Genomic DNA, 15,066 nt, shown 5'->3' on the forward strand with positions numbered 1-15,066 from the left:
TTTCTTTATAAGAATTGCTTATTAATGAGGTTAAGCAAATGTCTCTGCAGCTTATATATTATTACTTTCAAGTGATACTGAGTGATATAACATTTCTGAACATTCCCTTCAGGGTGAATGTTTTGAACAAAACACAGGAATGCTCAACTTCACCAAAGGTTGCTTTAATAGAGATGATTAGAAAGAAAATTCTCTCAGTACTTCCAAGGTGAAGGTTGTTATTCTTTAAAAAATGCTTATAACTTCTAAGATTTTGCAGATCCATAAGATGTTGAATGTAGAACGCATGCTCAATTTGTAATAGAAATATTTACAATTGGAACAATGTGGAGAACCAGTACCTAGTTATACCATCTCGATGATACTGCTCTCTGGCGAAGTGGGTTGACCTCTATGCAGAAGCATTTAACTTAAGAGATCAAATTGGCAAGGCTTTGTTCCACAGCATTTTCCAAACTCACAGTCTCTATTACTTTACAAGAACAAGGGATGTTCATCAGAAGCCCTACAATTAATGGTGGGGCTATGAGGTGTGGAGCTGAACAAAGAGACCTGGTGCATAGTTCCTTGTAAGTGGAGTTGCAAGTAGACAAGGTAGTAAAAAGGCGTGTGGCACACTTGCCTTTATTGGTTAGTGCATTGAATGTAGGATTTGGGACGTCATGTTGTGGTTATGCAGGACATTGGTGAGGCTACGTTTAGAATACAGTGTTCAATTCTGGTCACCCTGCTTTAGGAACAATGTTGTTAAACTTGAAAGGGTTAAAAAAAAGACTTACAAGGATGTTGCCAGGATTGGGGGATTTGAGCTACAGGGAGAGGCTGAATTGGCTGGGGCTTTTCCCCTAAAGCATCAGAGGCTTAAATGTGATCTTATAGAGATTTATAAAATCATCCAAGGCATTTTAGGGTCTTTTTCTCAGGATAGGGGAGTCCAAAACGAGAGGACATAGGTTTCAAGTGAGCGGTGAAAGATTTAAAAGATACCTGAGGGCCAACATTTTCAAGTAGAGGATGGTGTGGGTATTCAATGAACTGCCAGAGGAGGTGGTGGATGCAGGTACAATTAGATTTAAGACATCTGGATGGGCACATGAATAGGACAGTTCCAGAGGGAAACAGGCCAAATGTTAAATAAAACTAGTTCAGTTTAGGATATCTGATTAGTGTGGATGAATTGTTCCAAACAGTCTGTTTCCATGCTATATAACTATGATTCCATAAAAAGGGAAGGAGTTACTTGGAAACATGAGCATCCAAGTTTCCCTCCAAGTCATAACTTGACTTCTGTTCTGTAGGATAGCCTTCATCACATGGGCTGCAGCAGTTCAAGATGGTGGCTACTACAAACTTCTCAAGTGTTGCCTCAAGTCTCATATGTTGATCATACCAATGACACCTACATCCCATGAATGAATAAAACTAAAGCATTGCCACAATTAAACAGAGTCAATTTCCTCCTTTTAAAGCTATTCATTTGAATGCTATCAAAACAACAAAAAGGAAAAATATAAACATTTATTACCATACTAATTACTGATCAGGTTTGGCAGTATCTGTAGACAGAAGGCAGAGTTTACATTTTGAGTTCAGTGAAAGGCATTCTGAGTCACTAGATTTGAAGCATTAACTCTGGTTTCTCTCCACGGATGCTGCTAAACATACTGAGTTCCTCCAACAATCTGTTTTTGTTTCAGATCTTAGCATCAGCAGTTTTTGTTTTATTTTACCTAACTTCTGCTTAATATATAGTGAAGTCACAAGCTTGAACCAGTGCACTCTATATGGCATAGGGACACCACTGTGCTATTGGAAAGGGTGTTCCTGGATTTTGACACAGGCACAGTAAAGAAAGGATGATATAGTTCCATATAAAACAAAGAAGGGCCTTCTTCTTGAAAGGTCACTGGAAACGTTAACTCTTACTCCTCTCCACCGATGTTGCCAGACCTGCTGAGTTTCTCCAGCAGTTTCTGCTTTATTTCCAAGTCAGGTTGATGAGATCTTTGGGTGGAGTGGTCTTGCAGGCAGTGGTGCTCCCATGTCTCTGCTGCCTTACTCCTCTGGGCACACTTGTAAATGTATTTGCAAGTTGACAATTTATTTGTGCAATATATATATATATTCCCTTTTCTGTAATCATTCAGAGTATTGGCATTCAGAGCTAATGTTTCTGAATGTATAATCCCATAAGGAATGGCATCATAGAGTACAAAAGATGTAATTAAATTATATGTTCCATATGTGGGATGAAAGTGTTTTATATCGGAGGCTTTTGGGACATCAAAGAATGCTATTGTGTCTTTATGGGAAATGCTCACTTTGCATGTAGTGATGCCAACTTGCATTTTAAAATGATTTTATTCGGGTGGAGTAATTGCAGGAAAGATTCATGTTGTGAGTGCAGAGGTCCAATAACTGGCTTTCCATATCGCTCTTTGCTAGAAAGTGGGGCTTTTTTGGTGAATGATGGCAATGTTCCAATCAACTTGTCTAGAGATGTTACTACACAGACGCCCAGGTCACTCGGCTCAGAGGCAGGGATACTATCAATACGTCACAAGAGCCCCCCCCACCTCCCCCACCACCACCACCAACCCTTTGGATTATAAACTCCACTTTCTAATCTAAATGTGTGTCTTGAAGTCTGCATCTTTGCTGAAATCAATCTTACTGGATTAACTTTGATTGATACTTCAGAGAGAAAGTGTAAGTCCAAACCTGTAGCCAAAACAGTGTCATTTGCAGCTTATTGTGTATCACTGCGTTATAGCCAGTATATGGAGAAACTGTCGGATTTACAACCTTTCCTCTCAGTGTGTTCACTTTATTAAAAAGAAAGAAAAAGACATTCTGACGAGTGAAATTGCTGAGACACTTCAGGTATTCCGCTCGAGTGAAAACAAGTTCTCCATTCTGAGAGAGGGGTACCCCCTGAGTGTCTCATTCACGTTTCTTGCGGCAGAAGCGCCTTCTTCAGGCTGCTGACTGAGAATGGTGACCCAGAGTGAGCAGGATTCACTCTGACCCGCTGTATTTGTTCGTCAGCTTTACTCATTCGTTAACATTGTTACCTGAATTTGGAGGGTGCCCAGATCTTATACAGATTATCACCCACTTTGAAAAAGCCCCCTACCCCTGACAGACACAAGTCTTTCCTGCCTGTCCCGTTGAAAGACCCTGCAATTTCTTAGGTCCAACAGTCCTTTTCAGACTCACAAGAAATGTTTATAGTGTGGTGTTAGAAACATGAACGGCTGAGACGCTTTTGGCATTTATCATTCATTTCAGTCTCACAGTTCTCCAGCTTTAACGTTCACTACCTTCAGTAACACGAAGCCCTCACTGTTAGTATTTGGTGTGAGATTCCCCTATCCTTGCGAAATCTCTGCCAGCTTTCCCGAAGATCCCTTTCACTTCCACATCCCAGGCTTCACTCTCACATCCATCTGACCTTAACAAACACAAAACCGACGGCTATCCCACCTGGTTGTAATAAATCACTGTATCAATAGCCCTCAGCTTATTCCAACTTCAACACATCACAGCAGCGTGAGGACTTCACTCCGACACGGTTAACGTGCCCTTCCATCTAAGTGCACTGTAATGGTCTGCATTTTGATGAAATAGTCATATGAGACTCCAAATGTTAACTTTGTTTCTCTCTCCACACTAGCCAGACCTGCTACGTTTCTCCAGCATAGTCACAGTCATAGAGTCATATAGATGTACAGCACGGAAACAGACCCTTTGGTCCAACCAGATATCCCAACCCAATCTAGTCCCACCTGTCAACACCCGGCCCATACCCCTCCAAACCCTTCCTATTCATATACCCATTCAGTTGCATGTTGTAACTGTATCAGCCTCCACCACTTCCTCTGGCAGCTCATTCCATACACGCACCACCCTCTGCATGAAAACGTTGCCCCTTAGGTCTCTTTTTATATTTTTTCCCTTCTCACCCTAAACCTATGTCCTCTAGTTCTGGATTGCCCCACCCCAGGGAAAAAGACCTTGTCTATTTACCCTATCCATGCCCCTCATGATTTTATAAACCTCTATAAAGTCACCCTTCGGGGAAAACAGCCCCAGCCTAATCAACCTCTCCCTATAGCTCAAATCCTCCAACCCTGGCAACATCCTTGTAAATCTTTTCTGAACCCTTTCAAGTTTCACAATATCCTTCCCATAAGGAAGACCAGAATTGCATGCAATATTCCAAAAGTGGCCTAACCAATGTCCTGTACAGCCGCAACATGACCTCCCAATAAAGGAAAGCATACCAAACACCTTCTTCATTATCCTATCTACTTACTTTCAAGGAGCTATGTTTTGTTTAAGTCAGATTTCCAGCATCCGCGATATATTGCTTTTATTTACGTTTTCACGAATAAATCTACTTTAATCTCTGTTAATAATATCGAGTATAAGTAATTTTTAAAATGCCAGTGTGTATTTTCGTACAGAAAATAAAATCAGATTATTTTAAAAACACACAGCAAATCAGTCAGCATCTGAAACTAGGAACAGTATAACCTTAGGCACGGGGTGTCCTTCACAAGTATGGAGAGAATCTTCCATTAAAATAACTCTAGTAGACACTGCTCGTTTTGCTGGGCATTTTGCTGTTCCTAATACAACGGTTTACGATCCATTTCCATGAAAAAACATTTTTACGATTTCAACCCACGTGTGGCAGAGTTGCTGTTGAGTATAGAACCTGCCTATAACACTAGTTGTCGCTGCACGCATATATTGTGAACTTCTTTTAACCCGGAGAAAGTGAGGACTGCAGATGCTGGAGATCAGAGCTTAAAAATGTGTTGCTGGAAAAGCGCAGCAGGTCAGGCAGCATCAAAGAAGCAGGAGAATCGACGTTTCGGGCATAAACCCTTCTCAGGAAAAGAAGAAACGTCGATTCTCCTGTTCCTTTGATGCTGCCTGACCTGCTGCGCTTTTCCAGCAACACATTTTTAACTTCTTTTAACCCGCCCAGTCCTAACGACTTCAGTTAGTAACTTTACACTTTTTTTTGTTGTTACAGCTGACTTTTCCAACTGTCCATTTTCACCCCAGAGGAGCAACATTATTTCCAAATTTTCCTGATTTCAGAGAAGTGGACGTGAACTCTTTGTGATCGTTTTAGAATTGCAACATATGTTTATGATAAGTTCTGTAAAAGAGGAGAAAAATGATTTAAAATAACATGATTCGCTTCTTACCGTAAGAGGGGTTGTCGCCGATGAAATGACACAGGATTGCAAACATGAAGGGGGTGGTGAACATGTTCTTCGTTAACAGACGCATGGTGACAAGGCACGAAGGGAAAACGAGCAAGCAAAACGACGAGGGAAAAAACCAGTCAAAGGGTTTCTTCTGCAAGGTCAGACCTCACTTTTCACAACGAATGTGAGCTGTGATTTCCCAACTGGTCTTTAAATATATCGACTTGATGGGCGGATAGAGCAGACGTGTTCCCGGGTGGGCGGGAAACAACAGCCAGTGGGGTGAGAGGCAAAACATTTTTTTTTCTCTTTTCCCTTTGCAATATTTTATCTTATCTCAAACCACGCCCCAGCGCTTTGGATTTCAACCAGAACAAGTTTAGTCTCCCCGCCAGCATCCAAGCCAGCGAGGTCACCTTTACTGTGCTCTGACTCTTAGTCAACATTTCCTTCAAACTAAACTCCGAAGGATTGATTTCACTGTTTGCCTACCCAAAGCTTACCCGATTTCCCGATTTTCTCACTGGTTGTATCTGAGGAGCTTTTAAGGATAAATTCAGCTGTTCGCTTTGAACTGTACAAAGAAAGGACGCCTTTCTAATATCTGTCTTGAAATTACAAGCAACAAACCAGCCTAGCAGTCCCAAACAATAACTTGCCGATCGGAAACAGACAGGAATTTCTGCCTGCCTTTACCTCGGCGTTGAGTTGGTTGTGACAATGATTTATTCTTAGAATTGGTTTCACATGATTCCCGGGTCCTCTGGTCTGATGTACCCAAATATTTGCCTGGGACTCCGAGTGTGGTGTTATTTTGTATGGGATATTCCCTCAGATTTTGCAGCACTCCCCATTTCGCACTACGATAAACAACGGACTCCAAAGTAGGACCGCTCGAAAAATAAATCTGACAAATTGTATTGTCCCACATTCGTCCAAATTCGTGACTGAAAAGAAAATATAACACACAGCTTTCTTTCAGCATCCAAACAAATTGATTTAGCTTTCTCCTGGAAGAACCGTACGAAAAACAACAGAGTTTATGAATCTGTTGCACTGTACTGAGCACAGAGGAAATTGTTCAAATAGCACAGAAATGAACATTATGGTCGTGCTAAACGCGCCTTTAGATACATCTTTTAGTCAATTGAAGTCTGATAAAGTTTTAAAGTAGCAATCGTATAAGTGTGAGCCTCCTTCGTTACCGTCTTAGGGATAGTCCTGTCGCCATTATAGATAATTCAAACAGAAGTGTTTTCAAATTCATGTCATTAATGTAAATTACCAGGATTAAACATACAATAGTCTGGGAAGAACACATCTACAAATATTCATTGTCGTAAGTGTTCAGTTTTATAAACTCTAAACTGCATTAATGTATATCTACTTCGAAATAATATTCTGCAATACATATACTTTGCTCACTTGTCCGGAAATTAGTGGTGCCTCAACTGTACGACTTTGAGGCATCAGCATATTTCTTCATGACTCCTACAATTAGTCTCTTTCACGGCGTTGTTTTACATGAAGGTAGTTCATTTGCTATAATTTATCATCCCGAATCAAAGTGAGCTGCCCCCGACTCCACCTAAACCCCGGACTACTTGATATCTTGTGGGCATCTTACCCAATTGATATTATTCAAATTTACTACTTCCTTCATCAACTTAGTACACTGGATCCTGTACTAACTGTCTCACCCAAGTTAAATTCTGTAAACACCTTCCACAAAATAGGGTTTTCGGTTCCTCCCTGCGCCCATTAACTTGTGAGCAGTGTCAAAACAGAAACAGCAGTCCCAAAGTAAATTCAAAATATTCATGTAATATTGCACAAATAAAATATAAGGAGTGTATCAGAAGTAATCATTCACCATTGGCATCAAATCACTAATTGTTTCAAATGAACAGTTCGCAACTTGACCTGTACCTTTCCGTTAAGTTACCGTGTTGTAACTGATTGTAATATATGCACAACTGCTATAATTTTGTGGGGTCAGTGAATGGACACAGTTACTATGTAACAGACAGTGTATGTTGGCACCCAGTCACTTTTCTCATTATGTAACTTGTGTCAATAAAGACATTAAACAAATTTTTTGGAACAGATACTGTTTTTAAAGAACATTGAGAAAAACAAGTTCGGTTCTTAGGTTGGTCAATAAGGTATAGACTTCACCCAGAAACACCAGCAGCTTCACATTGTAGGCAACTGTGTGCACCACAGACTGCTTTTCAACCTGTTATTTTAGGTTAAGGTCAGGTTTATGCAGTTTGTTCTGAAACAAATTGCCACATGTGCAAACTATTACAGCAGGAGGAAAATGAATTGGCGAGCATTCTGTTTCCAATGGTAGTGTTATGTTTTTAATACCAAACTTCTAAAGGACTGCCATCAACTCACTCTGGGGCCCATGTTTCTAAAGCTGGTCTTTCTTAATTAAGACCATCTTTAGGATGTCTGCAAAGTTATGGTGAGAAGCACTGGGTGGGATAAAACAAAATAGAGAAAGGGCGATAGTCACAGACCTTTACCAGTTTACCTCTTCAGTCTGACGCTGTTTTAAATCAGGCTGAGTTCACTTAGAAGGAGCCTTTTGAAATGACATATTACTTGATAAAGGGGGGAAAATAATTCCTGCAATTGTTGTTTATAATTCACAAGATGAGTCGCAATCAAAAGAAAAATGTGAAAAAGAAAATTGACAAGATGGATAAATCCAAGGCTAGGCAACTCAGTGGTGGAAGGGCTTATAGAAATGATTGACCACAACAAAATTAACTTGGATGAGTCTTGGTTAATTAAAGAAAGCCTGGTCAAGATGCACTTATTAAAAGTAAATTGTGTTAAATTAACTTGATTTTCTTTTCAATGTTGTTCGTGTGGTAGATTTCCAAATCAAAATTCATAAAGTGCTACATAGTTGACTTGTCAGAAAAGTTGATGCTCTTGGAATGAAAGAAAAAGTTTAGGGTGTAGGTTTGATATCCAGACGTTTCATTACCTGGCTAGGTAACATCATCAGTGGCAACCTCCAAGTGAAGCGAAGCTGTTGTCTCCTGCTTTCTATTTATATGTTTGTCCTGGATGGGGTTCCTGGGGCTTGTGGTGATGTCATTTCCTGTTCGTTGCCAGAGAATTCCTAGAGGCCTGGCACTCCAAACACAATGCCATAAACAAACACATAGATCTAGATACCATCTATCAACCCCTCAGAAAATGAACAGGAAATTACATCACCACAAACCCCAGGAACCCCATCCAGGAGAAAGATATAAATAGAAAGCAGGAGACAACAGCTTCGCTTCACTTGGAGGTTGCCACTGATGATGTTACCTAGCCAGGTAATGAAACATCTGGATATCAAATCTACAACTCAGCGAGCAAACCTACACCCTAAACCTTAACCTGAGCTACAAACCTAGCAAGAAAGAAAAAGTGGCATGAATACCAAGATGGCCCAATGACTGGAAACAGAGAGAGTGGTGAACAGTTATTTTTCCAACATGAAGGTAGGTACAGAGTGGGGTTAATTGTATCATTTCAAGTATCTTAATGACACAAATTCAAAAATTAGAAGTATTGTGAACTTTTGGGGATGATAGTAATAGATGTCATGGATGGGCTGGTAGAATGAGCTGATACTAAGATTGATGTGTGAAGTATTACATTTTGGTAGGAAGAACCAGGTGAGACAATATCCAATCACGGATACAGTTCTAAAGAAAACACTGAAACATAGTGAACTATGGGTAAATGTGAACACATTATTGATAGTGGTACAAAGGTAAAAATCACACAACACCAGGTTATAGTCCAGCAGGTTTAATTGGAAGCTCTAGCTTTCAGAGTGCTGCTCCTTCATCAGGTGGTAGTGGAGGGCTCAATCCTAACACACAGAATTTATAGCAAAAATTTAGTGTGATGTAACTGATATTATACATTGAAAAATTGGTTGTCTGTTAAGCCTTTCATCTTTAGAATACTGTGATTGTTTCACTTCTTTCATGTGTAAATCACAAAACCTTTTTTTTAAAAAGTTGCATTCTCGGGTTAGCTGTTAACAATGGTGATAGCTAGACAATATGTTGAAGGTGTTGGCCCCCTGTATTCTCTGTCTATGCCATGATGTTTAGATTGATTCTAATCTAAAAAGTGAGATAACAGAGTTTTACATAAGTTCATTCAGTTTTTGAGCTCAGAGTTCTACATGAATGCATGCAGTTTTTGAGCAAAGTGCAATGTAACCCTAAAAGTACAAATTCACCACACAAAATATGTGTGCATGTGGGTCTTTGTCTGTGTGTGTGTCTGTCTGGGTTGGGGGTTGAGTGTGAGAAAGTGTAGGTGTGTGTGTATTGAGTGCAGAGTGTCTTAAGTTTGTGAGGGTGTGCATGTGAGAGTGTGGGAGTGTGTGTGTCTGTGTGCATGTCTGTTCGTGTGTATGTGTGTATAGGAGTGCCTGTGTGTGAGTGTGTGTGTGTTTAGGAGTATCTGTGTGTGTGTGTATAGTGCAATAGTGGTCACCTGTAATGTGACATGAGTCCAAGGTCCCGGTTGAGGCCCTCCCTTTGGGTACAGAACAGACAGGAGGGTTCCCTCCCAGTTGGGGAACACTTCAGTGGTTCAGGACATTCAGCCTTGGACCTTTGGGTGACCATCCTCCAAGGTGGACTTCGGGACAGGCAGCAAAGAAAAGTGGCCGAGAAGAGGCTGATAGCTAAGTTCGGTACCCATACATGCGCACTCTCTCTCTCTCTCACACACAGGCACTCCTATACACACATACACTCACACAGACACCCACGCACACCCTTACAGACAAACACACACTCCTACACATGCACCCCCTCACAGACTTAAGACACTCTGCACTCACTACACACACACACACATACACTTTGTGGGGTGAATTTGTACTTGCAAGGTTAGATTGTACTTTGCTCAAAAACTGCATGCAATCATGTAGAACTCCGTTATCTCACTTTTTAGATTAGAATCAATCAAAATATCATGGCATAGACAGGCAACACAGGGGGCCAACACCTTCAACATATTGTCTATCACCATTGTTAACAGCTAACCCAAGAATGCAACTTTTTAAAAAAAAGGCTTTGTGATTTACACATGCAAGAAGTGAAACTATCATTGTATTCTAACAGATGAAAGACTTAACAGACAATCAATTTTTCAATGTATAATTTCAGTTTCATCACACTGTAAATTTTTTCTATAAATTCTGTGTTAGGATTAAGCTCTCCACTACAACCTGATAAAGGAGCGTTGCTCCGAAAGCTAGTGTGCTTCCAATTAAACCTGTTGGACTATAACCTGGTGTTGTGATTTTTAATTTTGTACACCCCAGTCCAACACTGGCATCTCCAAATCTTGATAGTGGTAGGTGTCACAAATTATTGGAAAAGTGTACTGATACTTGAGCTCTACTAATCCTGGGGTTTCACTAGAGTTGATTTTTAAATCAAATTACTCAAAATCCACAATTTATCTTTTGGAGATGCTGTTGTTGGACTGGGGTGTACAAAGTTAAAAATCACACAACACCAGGTTATAGTCCAACAGGTTTAATTGGATGCATTAGCTTTTGGAGCGCTGCTCCTTCATCAGGTAGTTGTGGAAAAACCACCTGATGAAGGAGCAGTGCTCTGAAAGCTCGTGCTTCCAATTAATCCTGTTGGACTATAACCTGGTGTTGTGATTTTTAACTTAGTCTGTCAGACAAATTGTGTACAAAGATTAATAAAACAACCAGATTTTTATATGTAACAAGAAACTACTGTTTATAACAGTACCACAGGCAAACAAAAACAAAATCAGACAATAACACTTTAACTTAAATTCTACCACTCTTAAACCTTTACACTCAAACAGACAGACACAGATAAGCAAATGAAAAGAAAAGATGTTATGGGCAAAGGAAAAAGAAAAACCCAGGGGAACTCTGTTCAATAACACCAGAGCAAAGTACTCAATGGGATGGACTTTTGCTTCTTCTGAGTCCTTCTCATCTCGGAGTTTCTTCTTTCCAAGTCACTTCAGTGCTTTACTGAGGACACAGGATGGTTTGTACTAATGTGCCTGTGCAACTACTTCATAGGTCTACTCACACCAATTGGCTGACACTCTGCCGATGTATTCAATTTCAGGTTTTCCAGCTGCTGCCATGCATGGAGCTTGGAGGTCCACACAGCGGCTAGAAACATTAGAAAGAATGTAGGTTGGCACACTAATTATTCAGTCTCTTAATATTGGTTAGAAGCAGCAAGCCTATGGCAAATAGTGAGACAGAATAGCTAACTATCTCCCAATTCCTTGTTATTTCTCATCAAGGAGAGAGATGATGCTGACGTTTTAGAGTCTGGAGGCTTTCTGCTATTGTGTTGTTCACACATAGGCCGTCCACTTACTCAGGAGTGTGTCAGAGTTTTTGTCATGCTGACCTCCTTTGAACCATATACCCGGTCATGAGTGAAAACCAAATCAACCAGACTGCCTCTGGGAAAAGCTGCCCTGACCACATGCCCATTGTGTGGATGAATCCAGCAATCTTTTCCCACTGTGTGAACCAAGCAACAATGTAAATACAACTCACAATGAGTTTCAGTGACTTGTTTTAAAACTGCAACATTTCCTTCTAGAGTTTCCATGGTTTAAAGCAGTATCCTTTGCCCATTTTGGTCCATCGTCCAAAAATAAATAAATGTAAAAAGCTGTGGTCTTTATGCAGGGCTGGTTGAAAAAAATGGTCCAAAACGCACCATTTGAATCTGTCTGATGAAAGGGTCCAGTTTGAAACAACCACTCTGTTCCTCTCTCCACAGATGCTTTTCCTTAGCACTTATTCATTCTGTATTTATTTAAGATTTCCAGCATCTGCTGTATTTTAGTTCAGAATTTAATTTTAAAAAGACAAACAACATTCAGAGCTTGTTAAATAGAGGTACTATGGCAAGGAAGTTACATTGAACCTTCATAAAATACTAAACCTTAATGTGTGTTACATTCTGAATAATAATCTCTTAAATGCATGTGAAAGCATCTAGAAAACATTTATGAAAATGGTTCCAATGATAAATTTGAGAGACTAAGATTCTTCTCATCATTAAAAAAAATTGGAAAAACATTCCAAATTATGATGGGGGGTCTGAACAGAGTAGATAGAGAGAAGCTATTCCTGTTGGATTGAATGTTTGAGAATTGGTGAGAGAACCCATGGCAACATGAGAAAAGCTTTTGTTTTAAAGTAAAGGTTTAGGATCCTGAATGGGCACAGTTTGGCAGAGTCAAATTAATTCATGACTTTCACAAGGGAACTGGATAAGCTTTCACAGAGGAAAAAAAAAAGATGGATCATTTGGAAAGGGTGTCGTAGTGGGACTAAAGGAGTTGCTGTTGGAAAAAAACAGGCATGGACATGACAGGTCTCTTTCTGTGCCATAATTGTTTTATGATTCAATGTAAAAGCTTAAACAAAAAGATCCAGAAAAAAACAGAGCAGAATACAAAATGGACTCATAATCTTTTACACACAGTGATCTTGGGATCTGAATCCACAGCTCCCCAAGAGTGGCAACACAAGTGAATAAGATGGTAAAGAAGGTACACCTTCATCGGTTGGGGTACTGAGCTAAAATCTAGCAAGTCATACTGCAATTGTAAGATTTTGGTCAGGCCACAGTTGGAGTACATGTGCAGTTCTAGTTGCCTTAGGATATAGAGGCTTTGGAGACTGTGCAGAAGAGTTTACCAGGATGTTGCCTGAATTGGAGTGTATTAGCCTAGAATGCATGGTTGGACAGACTTGGGTTGTTTTTGCAACATCATCAGAGGGTGAGGGGGAGACCTGATAGAAGTATACAAAATTATGAGGGACATGGAAGTATAAAGGGAAAGTATAAAGAAGATGTGCAAGGTAAGTCTTTTATCCAGAGTGCTGCCAGGAGAGAAGGCAGAAGCAGATACGATGCCAAAGTTCACATTCAGACAGACACATGAACAAGCAGAGAATAGAGGGATACAAACCATGTACAGGCAGACAGGATTAGTTTAAAATTGTATCATAGTCAGCAAAGACATGATGGGCCAAAGGGCCTGTTTCCTCTGGTGTACTGTTCTGTGTTTTGTTCTAAGGAAGATCTTACATTTATATAATGCTATCCGCTTGATCAGGATGTCTCAAAACACCTCAAAGCTAATTAATTTTTTTTTAAAGTATATTATTTGTTATGCCAGACCAAAAAAGGTAAATTTGCAAAAGCAATAACTAACTAGTAAGTTTGGTTTAGGAGCACTGTTTGATGAACCAATGTTCTTCAGGACATGAGCAGCACTCATTTTTTATACTGAACTGAAGATTACATCTTTAACAGTCACCTGAATAGGCAAGGAGATCTCGGTTTAATATGGCATTCAAAAGTCAGTGGGATCTCATACTTTCAAATTGTAGGCAAATATACAACTAGTATGTAGATCAGATCCTTGTTGTAGAATGATGGCTGTAAGATCTGTAACAAAACTCTGCCCATTTCAGCATATTTAAAAAAATTAATTTAACTTTTGCATTAAATTCATTTTTTCTTCTTTCTGTGGCTATGTTGGTGGAGAGAGGTTGCGGCAAACTGTTGAGTAGTGGATGCGGTCCATTCCTTGCGGCCATGGTGGTCGTGGCTTGAGAAACTGTTCCAGTGTCAATAGATTGAGGTCAGTTCTTTTCCTCTGATGTTTTGGTGGCATGTGCAATGGCAGTGGAGTGAATGATCCCTTGATCCTCGAGAGTTAATTTGTGCGGTCCTTCAGTCCTCTGAAGTTGAGAATGGGCCCTGGTCGTCGAGAGGTTAGACAGTGCCTTGGTTATGGATGTGTCTGGAGTATTGGTAACAATGAGGTAGTTTTGGCAGAGGCGGTGTTCTGGATCCTGTCAGTGCAGCTATTTCAGCGTGCTTCCTCCTTGGTATTGTGGCCTCAGTGATAGCTTTGGCAGCTGTGGAATAAGACACGTCCCCTAGCCACTTATGACATCAAGAAGCTGTGGTTGGAACAAAAAATGAAATTTGTCTTAAAATTATATCCATTATTTCTTCTTTGTAATTTAAGTAAGTAAAATGATGCCACATTAATTATATTCACATTTTACTGTATTTTCATAAATATGTGAACCAATAAATTACTATACTATATTTATTTATGTAAAATTATTTATTTCTCCCTAATGTGTGGTTGAGTAGAACAAGAAAAGCATTAAAAAAAACTCTCCCAAATTTTTAAGGAACATGTTGTTGAGATAATATCCAATTGTACCCAATTATTGTAACAATTAAAATTAAGAAAAACAGGAACTACTTAATTGTTTGTTGATTAGAAGTAAGCTACTGTACCCTATGGTAACTTAGGTACAGAGCCTATTCATTATTCTGAGAAGAAGTTGACCCTTTTCTTTATCGAGCAATGGTGTGACAGTGTTAGATTTCCGTTATATTGGATTATAATTGATCCATCCTGTACTACTTTAACATAATCACTTCCTTATTAATCAGTTGATCAGTTAAAAAAATATTAAACCACAAAAGTCTGCAAAGACGCAGCCCTGAAAACATGTGCTTGGCAGGTAATGCCGGAATGCCAACTTTAAACTATCATGCATTTTCAAATATTGTTTTGCCTTAAGGATCTGTTTTTAAGCTTGTCAGAAAGGAATTGTTTATGGATCTAGTTATTTTCCAGTTATGCCTGGAGACTCTTCATCTGAATCTTCAAGTAAAATATGCCATTTTGTTTATTGTCAATTCTCTGTTATCCACTTCAGTTCCAGACTGTTACCATT

The 15,066-nt window shown here is 39.6% G+C and overlaps 1 protein-coding gene and 1 long non-coding RNA gene across 2 annotated transcripts in view; both read right to left on the reverse strand.

The window, feature by feature from the left end:
• The window catches only part of fstl3 (follistatin-like 3 (secreted glycoprotein)), a 41,430-nt gene extending 35,929 nt beyond the window's left edge, over positions 1-5,501 (reverse strand). Inside the window, exon 1 of the mRNA XM_072594185.1 lies at positions 5,226-5,501. Within this exon, the coding sequence (XP_072450286.1) occupies positions 5,226-5,310 (85 nt within the window). The 5' untranslated portion in view covers positions 5,311-5,501. The remainder of the gene's footprint in view (positions 1-5,225) is intronic.
• A 5,481-nt stretch (positions 5,502-10,982) lies between these two features.
• The window catches only part of LOC140494696 (uncharacterized), a 44,399-nt gene continuing 40,315 nt past the window's right edge, over positions 10,983-15,066 (reverse strand). The window contains exon 3 of the long non-coding RNA XR_011964032.1: positions 10,983-14,271. This is a non-coding gene — a long non-coding RNA (uncharacterized lncRNA). The remainder of the gene's footprint in view (positions 14,272-15,066) is intronic.

The sequence above is a fragment of the Chiloscyllium punctatum genome, chromosome 24, assembly GCF_047496795.1.
Source record: "Chiloscyllium punctatum isolate Juve2018m chromosome 24, sChiPun1.3, whole genome shotgun sequence".
NCBI classification, from domain to species: Eukaryota; Metazoa; Chordata; class Chondrichthyes; order Orectolobiformes; family Hemiscylliidae; genus Chiloscyllium; species Chiloscyllium punctatum.